At 42.7% G+C, this 14,124-nt stretch overlaps 1 protein-coding gene across 1 annotated transcript in view; it reads right to left on the bottom strand.

Annotated features, from left to right (window-relative positions):
- The window catches only part of LOC128376944 (rho guanine nucleotide exchange factor TIAM2-like), a 36,386-nt gene that overhangs the window by 3,801 nt on the left and 18,461 nt on the right, over positions 1-14,124 (bottom strand). Inside the window, exons 14-22 of the mRNA XM_053336803.1 lie at positions 12,023-12,062; positions 10,924-11,002; positions 10,601-10,690; positions 9,560-9,721; positions 8,684-8,735; positions 1,985-2,186; positions 1,470-1,538; positions 929-1,054; positions 714-822 (exon numbers count right to left, since the gene is read on the bottom strand). Coding sequence (XP_053192778.1) covers positions 714-822; positions 929-1,054; positions 1,470-1,538; positions 1,985-2,186; positions 8,684-8,735; positions 9,560-9,721; positions 10,601-10,690; positions 10,924-11,002; positions 12,023-12,062 — 929 coding nt within the window. The remainder of the gene's footprint in view (positions 1-713; positions 823-928; positions 1,055-1,469; positions 1,539-1,984; positions 2,187-8,683; positions 8,736-9,559; positions 9,722-10,600; positions 10,691-10,923; positions 11,003-12,022; positions 12,063-14,124) is intronic.

The raw sequence follows: 14,124 nt of genomic DNA on the forward strand, positions 1-14,124 counted from the left end.
TCCAACTATTCTTTAATCTGACATTTTGCTAGTGTGCAGACCAGGGCTGTCAAAGTCATTTTCATTCAAAGGCCACATACAGACCAATTTGATCTCATGTGGACCGGACCATTAAAAAGATGGAAGGAAATAAGGAAGGAAGGAAGGAAATAAGGAAATAAGAAGGGAAGGAAGGAAAGACAGGCAAAAGGAAGGAGGAAAGAAAGGTAGGAAAGAGAGATAGTGAAGGACGGACAGACAGAAGGAAGGAAGGGAGAAAGGATGGAAGGACAGATGGAAGGAAGGAAGGACAGAAGGAAGAAAGGAAGGAAGGACAGAAGGAAGAAAGGAAGGAAGGACAGAAGGAAGAAAGGAAGGAAGGGTGATGGAAGGACAGAAGGAAGAAAAGAAGGAAGGACAGAAGGAAGAAAGGAAGGATAGAAGGAAGAAAAGAAGGAAGGACAGATGGAAGGAAGGACAGAAAGAAGGACAGATGAAAGGAAGGACAGAAGGAAGAAAGGAAGGAAGGACAGAAGGAAGAAAGGAAGGAAGGACAGAAGGAAGAAAGGAAGGAAGGAAGGACAGATGGAAGGAAAGACAGAAGGAAGGAAGGAAGGAAAAAAGCACTGGATGGCAAGTGGGCCGGATCGCACCCCTCGGCGGGCCATATCTGGCCCACGGGCCGCATGTTTGACACCCCTGGTCTAGACTATCAGATGAAACATGAGTCTCACCTCTCTCCAGAACTTTCTGTACTTTGATGTGGTTGGCGCAGAAGCCGCTGTAGAGCTTGAAGTGGTCGGCGTAGTAGAGAAAAGATCCTCCCAACGAGAAGAGGAGTTTCTGAGAGCAGGAAACAGGAAGTGTGATGAACATCGCTGAGGTGACGAGGGCGTAAACCCACACAAACAGATTCATATGAGGCCAGACAGCAGCACTGATGACTCACCTTGAACTGTTCGGGCGTATCCAGGCTGCTGAAGTTCGGACAGGAAGCGATTCTCTCCTCCAGCGTTTGGAGGAAAACTCTCTGGAAGTCCAACATCTCCGGTAGACTGCCGAACAACGCCTCCATCTGAAGGAGAGACGCAGCTGTTAGATACATCGATCCTCTCTGATGTCTCATCTGTTACATTAACCTTCCTGTCGTCCTCCCGGGTCAAATTGACCCTGTCTGTTTTGACTGTTCCTTCTTTCTTCCCTTGCTTCCTTCCGTCTGTCCTTCCTTCCTTCCTTCCTCTGTCCTTCTTTCCTTCCTTCCTCCCTTCCTCTTTTCCTTTCTCCCTCCCTCCTTCCTTGTTTCCTCCCTTCCTTCCTCATTTCCTTCGTTCTTCCTCCCTTCCTTCCGTCTTCCTCCATTCCTTTCTTCCTCCCTTCCTTCCTTCCTTCCTTCCTCCTTTCCTTCCTACTTCATCCCTTCCATCCTCCCTTCCTTCCTTGACTTGAGGACAACAGGAGGGTTAAAGGATTTCTGTAAAGTTCAAACGTACCTCGTCTTTACTGAGGAAGGTCTCCGTCTGCAGCGGCGTCAGGTAGATGTCAAACAGACACACCAGATCCTAAAAGAAGACACAGAGGACGTTATGAGGCTTTATAACATAGAGGCGACTCAAAGTGCTTTAAACGAGAACTGCATTAAAACATTTACAAACACAATAAAAATGAATTTGATAAATAAGAAAAATAAATAAAATGAAGATTTAAATCCATATGGTTGTAATACCATATGGATTTAAAGAATAAAAGCCCAATAAAAAGGAAAGTAAAATACATTTAATTGAAGTAAAATTGTAGATAAAATTTAATTTATAAGGAAAATAAAATAAGATTAGCGAAGTGAAGCTAAAACTTGAAGGAGAAGTGCCTGAAGTTAAAACTTTATTTCTCCTAAAGGACATTTCTGTGTAAAATTAAAATCAATTCAAAAAGGTAAAATACATGTAAATCTTATGGACTGAAGTTAAGTAACAGTAGTGGTAGAATAGTATAGTATAGTATCACTGACCTTAACGTAGGACTTCTCCGTATCCACCAGCTCCTCGATGACTTTACGTAGACGCTGACACACACTCAGGTGGGCGGGGCTTGAGGTCTGCAGCACCACCTCTCTGCCGTACGGGTTCCTGGGAACGTCGGACTCTGCTGCTTGGCCGTCTGGGAAGGGTTGGTACAGCGAGTACATGCGCTCCATGTTCTGAGGGGGGGACACAGATTTAGAAGATGATGAGTGGTGAGGTTAAAGCTACTACTTCCTTAACCCTCCTGTTGTCCTAGAAGGAGGGAGGAAAGAAGGAAGGTAAGAGGGAGGGAGGGAATAAGGAAAAGAGGAAGGAAGGAAGGAAGGAAGGAAAGAAGGGAGGGAGGGAGTAAGGAAAAGAGGGAGGAAGGAAGGAAGGAAGGGAGGAAGGAAGGAAGAAGGGAGAAAGGTAGGAGGGAGGGAGTAAGGAAAAGAGGAAGGAAGGAAGGAAGGGAGGAAGGTAGGAAGGAAGGGAGGAACGAAGGAAGAAGGGAGGAAGGTAGGAGGGAGGAAGGAAGGAAGGGAGGAAGGAAGGAAGAAGGGAGGAAGGAAGGAAGAAAGGAAGGGAGGGAGGGAGGGAGAAAAGAAGGACAGAGGAAAGAAGGAAGAGAGAAAGGAAGGAAGGTAGGAAGGAAAGAAAGAAGGAACAGTCAAAACAGACAGGATCAATTTGACCCGGGTGGACGACACAAGGGTTAAAGTTAGGCCACATTTGTCGCCATGGTTACAATAATAACCACAGGGTTAAGGTTAGGGGAAGAACTGTCCCAACTCGTGGTTAGAAACAGGAAATGAAGAGCGGTCTGTTGTGGTAAACTCCATTTTTGGGTTAATGCCTCAATCCAGCGTTCCACCTCTGAATCAGGAAGTCCGTCTATATTTATAAACTTCATCTGAACTTCAACCTCGGCTCCAGGTCACTATTTACGATGGCCTCCGTCACTCAAACTCTGCCATAAATCATTTTTTGGGGCAACAGACACTAAAACCTTATTGTGTCATTTTTCCAGTGAAGACAGTTTCTTTCCAGACTGACATCAAGCTGCTGAGTCAGCGTTTCAACCTGCGTCGGGCTGATTTTGGAGAGGTGAAAGTTGGCCGACAGCTGCCGTGTGATCAGAGGGATCAGAGAGAGATTAACGCCGAGCGAGAGGTTTAACACTGCTAAGAAAACACAGTCAGACCTCAGCAGCAGCACGAAGGAGAAAAACTAAACATGACTTCTCCTTTTATGCCTCTGCTCGGCTCTCCGTTCGCTCCGAGGGGAGAAACATGAAACACAGAGCAGATATGAAGGCTTTACTCTACAGGTCCTTTCATTTTATACTTTATACTCATACTTATGTTTTATGTTATTTGCAGATTTTTAATGGTTAAATGGTTTTAAGAAGATTAAATCTAAGCTGCTGTGTAACTGTTAATTCTCAGGACATTCAGTTATTAGAAAACAACTTAATATCCTAAAATAGCAGAAGTCTCACACACAACAGAGTTGTACAGAATTTTATTTATGAAGGTATTTCTGCAAATTAAAAACTACATATGAATGCAAACCAACTACAAATTTAACACTTTTTTCCATTTTTTCTTACAGTTTGCACCAAACAGCACCGTCCTCTCTGTAAAATCAACTATAAGCGCTATCTTTTCTTTTAAAAGATGAGTGACCATAAAATCCAACACTTCTCTCCTCTTGTTCAAGACATTTTATTTCCACTAACTTATATGTTTCAGGGTTCTTACCGCAGCTTGGACTGACAGACAGATCAAATCCGCTCATTTGTCTTTTTCCATACGTTCAAACAAAACAAAAAACAAAACCGACACTAGCAGCGGTCTAAAACTGTATGGCTGCGTGCCTGCAAACCGAGAGCCCCCCCCCCAGCCCCAATAGCCAACACCAATATGTCACAGGTGCTGCAGTCACCTGTCCATAAGAGGAGGCGGAGGTGAAAAATGGCATCAATTATCAACTCAATTTAATATCTCAATAAATCAGATAAATAATAATAGTAAACCAGACGAAAAAATTAAATATTAATCAAAACATAAATCAAGCATTTGGCTCCAACATCAACTATTAAACACCTTTAAACTACATAAAACATTTCCAGGAAAGTAGAATAAAATGAAAGGACCTGTAAAATGTAGAGTTACACAGATATGAAGACAAACAGAAACATGCAACTCTCTCTTTCTTTTTCTCTCCCTCTCTTTTTCTGTCTCTCTCTCTTTTTCTCTCTCTTTCTCTCTCTCTCTTTTTTTCTCTCTCTCTCTCTTTCTCTCTCTCTCTCTTTTCTCTCTCTTTCTCTCTCTCTCTCTCTCTCTCTCACTCTCTCTTTCTCTCTCTCTCTCTGTCTCTCTCTCTCTTTCTTTCTCTTTCTCTCTCTCTGTCTTTCGCTCTCTCTCTCTCTCTCTTTCTTTCTCTTTCTCTCTCTCTCTTTCTCTCTCACTCTCTCTCTCAGCCTGTTCGACCCTGAAGGAGGACGAGGTTTTACTGAACCAGCCGGCCGCCTCATTCGTCATCATAATCTCTGCTGTCAGACTCTAATAAACTGCTGACAGTCTGATAAATTCAGAGCTCCACTCTGCTCTGTTCTCCTCACAGCCAAACAGCTTTTAATAACAGGTGAGGAGCGCTTCACGTTTTCGGCACTTCTAACTTCCAGGAAGGCTTAGTTCATCTCGTCACTGAGGACTGAATCTGATCCACTATCTAAATTTACCTTCAGATACACAACCTGGGAAATTGAACGCTCTAATTAAGGGGGAAAAAAACTCCAAGCAGAGCAACACAGAAGAAAGAAGAGTATGTTTAAACATGCTTCTTAAAATCAGAGAATCAAGATGTACGACTGCAAATCTGGTTCCTTAAACGCACCACGACACTATAAAACAGAAGCAGTGTTAATATAAGTGTTAAATCTGAAGAACTAAGACTACAAATGTTCCCACAAATATGTTTAACCCAGCTAAACACACACATACTGTTAATGAAGAGCACATGGCTGATGTAAAAAATACATTTAAAGCCTAAAAAGACGTTTCAGGTCACATCAGAAGTGAGTGAAATGGACGACTGTGTAGAAAAAAGAGTGATAATTTCTCTTCAATCCTGAAATAAAGGATACTCCTTATTTCCTTCCTTCCCTTCCTTCCTCCCTCCCTCTTTCCTCCCCCCTTCTCTTTCTTTCCTCCCCCTCCTTCCTTCTTTCCCCCTCCTTTCCTTCTTCCTTTCCTTCTTCCTTCCTCTGTTCCTTCCTTCCTCCCAGCCTCCCTTCCTTCCTTCAATCCTGAAATAAATCATTAATCATTAAACTCTCTCTCATTATTAATTCCTTCTGCCCTGTGCGTAATTCTTAACCTTAATCTTCATTAAGCCCGACACCAACATGCCCGCTGTGTTTAGCAACATAACAGTAAACACATGATCACTTTGACTTCAACTGCAAATAACATATCCTGATTTTGATTGTATTTGTGATATGTTGCCATGGCAACTTGCTCATTCATCTTCCTGTTTATATGATAATTACAGTATCCAGGTTTCTGATCATCTGTGTGAAGGTTTGTCTTCATCCCTGAACATCTCACACTCCTCACAACTCTTCTAGATTTATCTGATCACTAAAGGAGACGATACACTTTCTGCACCACATTTCCTGCTCCTGTCAATTCACCATATTCATTTAAATTGCTTCTTTAAACTATTTTTTCAATTCAATCATTTTTTTCTGTATTAAAGTGACATGCCAAATTGTTCTGAACCCGGCACTTTACTTCCTTAATCATTTAAAATATCATCAAATCATTCTTATCTCTGGCTTTTTCCTTCATCCAGTCTATTTAAATGTCTTTTCTTGTTGTTTTCATGACGTATGACGTGACATCTGATGTTGATTGTTTTGCTTCAAGCTGAAATTCTTACTTTTGTGCACCAATAATCTCATTTTATTCCTTTTCGATCTTTTTATGATGTCTTTTTTTATGGTTTTCTGCTTCAAGTTTTATTATCTTTCATATAAAGCACTTTACAATGTTACTTTTTACAATAAAATAAAAATTATTATTATTACCAGAGTCGAACTTTCCCTTTATTTCAGTGGGCTGATCATCATTACATCATTTACCATCATATTTCTTGTTTTACTGACTCTCTCTATATCCGTATCCTGGTTTCTGGAAGCTGTTTACAAGTGGAAAACAACCAGGAGGAAACTCTAAAAACAGGATCATTAGGATATTTAATAAATGCCTACATGCCAAATAAAAAACCCTTTAAATGAACAGACCTCTGCAGTTTTTACCACTGATATGAGTCCTATCCAGTGACAAAAAAATACATCTAGGGTTGCAAAATCCTGGGAATTTTCAAACTTTCTACGGGAATTAACGGGAATTAACCGGGAATTTACTAAACTGAAGGTATGTTCTTATTAGGGAACTTAAATATAGTTGTGTAAAATAATATTTTAGCATAATCCTGACTAAAACAACCAGATATCATGCAGTACAGCTGAATATCTATGCTATCACATGCTCACATAGCACACTGTTTACTGCAGGGCTACTGAGGCCACGCCCCCTACATGCACTGTGCATATGGAGACCACGCCCCCTACCCCACATGCACTGTGCATACGGAGACCACGCCCCCTACATGCACTGTGCATATGGAGACCACGCCCCCTACATGCATTGTGCATACTGAGACCCGGCCTCCTACATGCACTGTGCATACGGACACCACGCCCCCTATATGCACTGTGCATACTGAGACCCGGCCTCCTATATGCACTGTGCATATGGAGACCACGCCCCCTATATGCACTGTGCATACTGAGACCCGGCCTCCTATATGCACTGTGCATATGGAGACCACGCCCCCTACCCCACATGCACTGTGCATACGGAGACCACGCCCCCTACATGCACTGTGTATATGGAGACCACGCCACCTACATGCACTGTGCATTCCTCCATCACATGCACAGATGATTTCTACAGTTCTGGACCACAACAATTTTGAGCCCAGAGCACACAACTTGAATCCAGACTTTTGAGCCTGTGGACTGCACAAAGTTCATTTTTGAGTTCTGTTTGATTGTTAAACTTGATCAAGTTCAACTTATAATTAAATCTGTTTTAATTATTAATTATTTTACTTATAACTAAACAATTATTTTTGCTTAGATATGATACCTTTCCACTAAATTACCATCAATTGCCATAAATTCCCATTTAATTCCCATGGAAAGTTTCCAATTTGGAATATTTCCAAAATGGAAATTTACCAGAAATGTTCCACCCCTTTGCTACCCTACTTCCATCTAACTAACATCATCCATCATCACTGTGTTTACCAGCAGCACGAGGCTGTCAGCAGACGGATACGAGCCCAAGCAGCAGACCACCTCGTCCAGCAGCCCCATGAGCCGCTCTACCAGCCCGACACCAGGAAACACCTTCCCTCCTTCCTCCTCCTCCTCCTCCTCCTCCTCCTCCTCCACCTCCTCCTCCAGCATCTCCTCGTCCTCCTCCAGCGGCAGCACCCAGCACAGAGCACCCACAGTAAAGGGGCATGATGATGGTGGCGATGCTTTCCCCCTCGGGGTCAGGGGTCGCCTCCGGGGGCCGCCGCCGCCCCCGCCAGAGGAGGACGAGGTGCCGGATAGGAACAACATCTACGAGTCCTCACTGGTTCTACGTGCCGACGCCATTAATCCCCTCTGGACTGACTTACAAACACTCAACACCCTCCTGAAAGTGTAAACCCGGATTAGCAGCTTCATCAGAGGTCATGTGACATGGACGGTGTTTGTCTGAGCTTCAGGGAGCACAGGAGGATTCTGGGAGGAGGATTTCTGCAGGTGGGAGACAGTCTGAGGACAAGTTCCTCTTAACAGTCGGGTCATCCTCCTGTCTGCTTTGACGGGTCCTTCTTTCCTCCCTTCCTTCCTTCCTTCCTTCCTTCCTTCCTTCCGTCTGTCCTTCCTCCCTCCTTCTCTCTTTCTTTCCTTCTTCTCTTTCCTCCCTCCCTTCTTTCCTTCCTTCCCTCCTTCCTCCATCCCCCTTTCTTTCCATCTCTTTCCTTCCTTCCTTTCCTCCCTTCCTCCTTCTTTCCTTCTCTTTCCTCCCTTCCTTCCTTCCTTCCTCCCTCCTTCTTTTCTTCCCTCTTTCCTTCCTCCACCCCCTTCTTTCCTTCTCTCTGTCCTTCCTTCCTCCCTGCCTCCTTCCTTTCCTTTCCTTTCCTTCCTCCCTCCCTCTTTCCTCCCTCCTTTCCTTCTTCCTTCCTCCCTTCCTTCCTTTCTTTCCTCCCTCTTTCTCTCTCCCCCCCCACCCCCACCACCCTTCCTTCTTTCCTCCCTCCCTTCCTTCTTTCTCCCTCCTTTCCTTCTTCCTTCCTCCCACCTTTCCCTCTTTCTTCCTCCCTTCCTCCCTTCCTTCCTTGACTCGAGGGTTAATGAGTTTGTATCATAATCTGATCCAACAAAGTGATTCAGGTCCAAAAATCAACATATTTAGTATCTCATCGGCTTTAAAAACAGCCCATTCAAGTGTTTTCTGATCTGTCGTGTCTATCAGCAGGATCAGTTCTTCTTTCCAAAACCACATTTTCTTGAGACCAACAGACTCAGGCTGAACCTCACCTGTCCTGACGGATCGGTGTGTTCAGGCGTCCCCGTCGAAGCGTCGTCAAAAACAGGAGGCAGGACGCCGTCATCTGGAGACGAAGAAGCTGTGACATCAAACATAACAAAGTGGTTATAATATATTCTGTTTTCGGCATGCTTCTTCAGAGTGGTAAAGACAAAGATATAAAACATAAGACATACAAGAATACCTATAATACTTTTATCTGAAACATTTCAAATAACTACTACAGGCTAATGCCCAGAGGAGGGAAAGGAGGGATGTATATAAAGCAAACTAGAGACATCAAAATCATCTAATCCCATTCATTCATCAAATATATGAATATGAAAAGACATTCAGATTTGAGATTTAAGTATTCAGTGCACCAATATCTCCTTCTATGTCAAGTTTTTAACTATTCTGTCATGATTTAGTGTTAAATAGTGTTAGTTTAGTGTAAAAACTGTCAGAATATATGTATAATACATTCTGTTTCAGCATGTTCCTTCAGAGTGGTGAAGACAAAGATATAAAACACAAGACATACAAAAATACCCATAATACTTTTATCTGCAACATTTCAAATAACTACTACAGGCTAATGCCCACAGGAGGGAAATGAGGGATGTATATATAGCAAACCAGACACATCAAAATCATCTAATCACATTAATTCATCAAATATATGAATATGAGACATACAGCATGTTAGATTTAAGTATTCAATGCACCAAAATCTCCTTTTATGTCAACTTTTTAACTATTCTGTCTTGATTTAAGTGTAAAAACTGTCAGAATCATATCCTCTATATATATATATATATATATATATATGGAAAACATGTGATAAAACCTGGTTGATGTTTGTCGTACCTGTGGTCCAGACCTGGAGGCCCGGAGGAGGAGGAGGAGGAGGTGGTGCCTGGCAGGGGTCAACAGGGTCAACATGCTCCTCTGGGTGATGTGACTCGTCTCTTCTGAGCAGCAGCTGGAGCTTCTGGTGGCTGAAGAGACTCTGCATCAGATCCAGGTCCAGTCCGGATACGGGGGCTCCGTTCACAGCCAGGATCTCGTCTCCTGCCCTGAGGCCTGATGGGAAACAGACACAATGGCAAAGGTCAGAGACTGAATCAGTATAAGATGGATTGTTTAAAGACTGAGGTCAAAAATAAGTCTGACCTCAACTATCTGATTTCTCTGCAACCAAAACCTCGTCATAAAAACTTCACATGAGATAAAATTACATAAAAATGACGAGTTTAAAGGGACAAGTTCACCAAATCTAAATGTGTTTTAACCCTCCTGTTGTCCTCAAGTCAAGGAATGAAGTTAGGAAGGGAGGAAGAAGGAAGGAAAGGAGGGAGGAAGGAAAGTAGGAGGGAGGGAGGGAGGAAAGAAGGAAAGGAATGAATAAAGGGAGGAGGGAAGGAAAGAAGGACAGAAGGAAAGGAAAGAGGGAAGAAAGGAAGGAAGGAAGGAAAGTAGTAAGGAGGAAAAGAGGAAGGAAGGAAGGAGAGAAAGGAGGAAGGAGGAAAAGAGTAAGGAAGGAAGGAAGGTAGGAAGGAAGGAAAGGATTAAGGAGGCAGGGAGGAAAAGAAGAAGGAAGTAAGGAGAGAAGGAAGGAAAGGAGGAAGGAGTAAAAGAGGAAGGAAGTAAGGAGAGAAGGAAGGAAAGGAGGAAGGAGGAAAAGAGGAAGGAAGTAGGGAGAGAAGGAAGGAAGGAAGGAAGGAAGGGAGGAAGGAAGGAACAAACAGTCAAAACAGCTGGGGTCAACTTGACCCGGGAGGACGACAGGAGGGTTAAAGACAGACTTGAACTGTGAACTGCTCCTTTAACTCTCGCTGCAGGTTGAACAGAGAGTTTGTTTCTCTAGCTGCTAAAATGTGACTTGGCTTCTGAGATATCGGAGGAATGAAATGCCAACAGAAAGCTTTGGGTAGATTTTCTTTCAGGATTCAGATGTTTCACCTTCTCTGACGGACAGTCCCAGCGGGTCGACCTCGCTGACGTAGATGTGACTCTTCCCTGCTCCGTCCACATGACCCGTCACTGCAAACCCTACAGCGTCACAGATGAAGAGAAGACAGGTGAGACTGAGTACATAATTTATAATTTTTTGGACTTTTACAAACCCTTAAAAACCCAAAATAGCCTCTCCTGAGATTCCAACACTATGAAGTTAAAAGTCTGAAACTCCTGAACTGAAATTCATCCAGAGAGAATTGAAACTCGTCCCACTTCTAATTTAATCTGACCTAAAAGAGACGCGGCTGTTCATGTTATTTTCTCACCGAAGTCTTTCGCAGCGTCGGGCCGACAGACGTTCAGAGTGAAGAGACAGCCGGCTGAAAGCTGCTGCTCATCACACACCTGAACAACACACACAAAGAGAGGAGACATTTTATCATTTTATCACTGATGGAAGAATGAAATGTGATTTAACAGCTGATCACAACTCTTATCACTTTATATTATTTAGTCTGCAGACATTTTTAACCTCAGTTTTGTCATTTTTTAAATACTGTGGTCAAAACAACAAAACACATCAAACCACTAACACACAATTATTACAAATTACAAACACAAATAATAAAATAAATAAATAAAACACTATAAAAACAAAAAGCTTAAAACCTAAGCTTTATTTTTATGCTGTAAAAATGAAAAATCTCTCTTCCATTATTTTACTTCTTTCCTCCTTTTGAAATGTGCTTTAATGTTTTAACTCCTCTTTAACCCTCCTGTTGTCCTTGGGTCAAGAAAGGCAGGAGGGAGGAAATAAGGAAGGAAGGAAGGAAGGAAGGAAAGGAGGGAGGGAGGGGGGAAGAAAAGGAGGGAGGAAGGAAGGAAGGAAATGAAAGAAGGAAGGGAGCAAGAAAAGGAAGGAAGGACGGAGGAAAGAAGGAAGGAAGGTAGGAGGGAGGGAGGAAAGAAAAGAGGAAGGGAAGAAGGAAGGAAGGAAGGAAGGAAGGAAGGAAGGAAAGAAGGACAGAGGAAAGAAGGAAGGGGTGAAGGTAGGGGGAGGACAGATAGAGAGAAAGAAGGAACGAAGGGAGGAAAGAGAGAGGAAGGAAAGAAAGAAAGAGAGAAGGAGGGAGGAAGGAAGGACAGACGGAAGGAAGGAAGGAAGGAAAGAAGGAACTGTCAAAACAGACGGGGTCAATTTGACCTGGGAGGACGATACGAAGGTTAAATTAACTTTAATTAACTCTTCATAGTTTTTATCATCATCTTTATTCGTCTGTCTTATTTTCACACATGAAAATAATCAGATTAAATCCTGACGTGCAACAATGTGTTTTAATCCTTTAATCCTCGTCTTTAATCCGATTATCTTCATTAATAATAATCTGGTGTGTTTGCTCAGTCAGAGTCATGCCGTGAACTCACCTGCAGAGCTGCTGGACGGCCTGCAGGGGGCGCCACCTCTCTCTGTTTGGATACACAGTCCAGTCTCTGGAAGAGGAAACACACATTTTTACATTTCTGTTAAACAAAAATACAAACATTAGATACATTTAATCTCTTCTTAAAACAAAAACATTTTAAAGCAGCTCAAAGTCTGTTTTATGTATTTTATTTTTTATTTTATTATATTTGGGCTATTTTATTCTCTTTACATTTCATTAATTCAATATTCATGTCATTTGTGTTTACTTTGTAACACTGTTTAACCCTCCTGTTGTCCTCAGGTCAAGGAAGGACAGGAGGAAGGGATGAGGAAGGGAGGAAGGAAGGAAAGGAGTAAGGAGGGAAGGAAGGAAGGAAAGGAGTAAGGAGGGAGGAAGGAAGGAAAGGAGTAAGGAGGAAGAGAGGAAGGAAGGAAGGAGAGAAGGAAGGAGGGAGGAAGGAAGGAAGGAAAGGAAACAATGAAAGAAGTATGGAAGGAGGGAGGAAGGAAGGAAGGAAAGGACGAGAGAAGGAAGGGAGGAAAGGAGGAGAGAAGGAAGGGAGGAAAGGAGTAAGGACGAAAAGAGGAAGGAATTAAGGAGGGAAGGAAGGAAGGAAAGGAGGAGAGAAGGAAGGGAGGAAAGGAGTAAGGACGAAAAGAGGAAGGAATTAAGGAGAGAAGGAAGGAAGGAAAGGAGGAGAGAAGGAAGGGAGGAAAGGAAGGAATGAAAGAAGTATGGAAGGAGGAGGGAGGAAGGAAGGAAGGAAAGGAAGGAAGAACGAAGGAAAAATTAAAGAAAAAGGAAGGAAGGAAGGAAAGGAGAGAGGAAGGAAGGGAGGAAAGAAGGAACAATTAAAACAGACAGGGTCAATTTGACCCGGGAGGACGACAGGAGGCTTAAAATATGCTGTTTATTATTAATATTAGTTTATTATGTTGTTTTTCAAATTAAAAGTTATTATAGAGAGCTGATAAATCCAAACTATCAGATAATTAAAACATAAAAATGAACCATGAGATCAGTTACACAAAATAAAAACACATTATGCCGCAGGTGTGAAAGTAAACTGCTCTGTGATTGGTTAATGTTTAAATGTCTGTTTAAAATCACAGAGCCGTCAGCTGGAGAGGAGCGGAGAGAGTCAGCAGGAGGACACGGAGGAGGTGGAGGAGACATCACGTCGAGATGAAGACGAGGAGCAGGAGAAAAGGTCATGTGACAGCAGGAGGAGAGGTCATGTGGAGCGGGCAGGACGTGGAGGGGGGGGGGGGCATTTTCTGCCTCTATAGAAGGATTAAGACGGAGGGACAAAGGAATTCTGGGAGAATAAAAGGCTCCCGGACCTTTTTAATCCTCCTCCTCCTCGCAGTGAGACAGCTGCCCACCTAACTAAACACTGTCTGAATAAAGACCACCTTCTCCTCCTCTTCTTCTTCTCTCCTCTCCGTCCTCGTGGGGGTTAAAGGTCAACTACTGGCAGCAAACTACAACATCATAAATATCTGCAACAAGCTGTATTTTCTTTACAATATTTTTTTTTACAACTATTGTTTTATTGTTTTTATTGATTTTGTACTTATTCTGCATTGTTCTTTATTCTTTTTTATTGGTGCTTTTAATATTTTTATTGTCCACTTAGCTGCTGCATCGTGGGACTAATAAAAGAATATCTTATTTTATCTTAATCGTCTGCAGTGCTCAACTCTTTTATTCTGTCCTTGTGTCTATAGTTTGTTGCAATGATGCTTTAGAGACTGAATATTCAGTATTTTTTAACCCTCCTGTTGTCCTCAGGTCAAGGAAGGACAGGAGGAAGGAAGGAAGGAAGGAAGGAAGGAAGGAAAGAAAGGAGGAAGGAGGAAGGATGGAAATGAATAAGGAGGAAGGAAGGAAAGGAGTAAGGAAGGATTGGAAAAGGAGGGAGGCAGGGAGGGAGGGATGGAAGGAAGGGAATGAGTAAGGAGGAAAAGAGGAAGGAAGGAATGGAGTAAGGAGAGAGAGAGGGAGGGAAGGAAAGGAGTAAGGAGGTAGGGAGGTAGGAAAAGAGGAAGGAAGGTCCTTCATTCTGTCGTTCTTTTTTCCTTCTTTCCTTCCTTACTC

The sequence above is a fragment of the Scomber japonicus genome, chromosome 17 (assembly GCF_027409825.1).
Source record: "Scomber japonicus isolate fScoJap1 chromosome 17, fScoJap1.pri, whole genome shotgun sequence".
In the NCBI taxonomy this organism is placed as follows: Eukaryota; Metazoa; Chordata; class Actinopteri; order Scombriformes; family Scombridae; genus Scomber; species Scomber japonicus.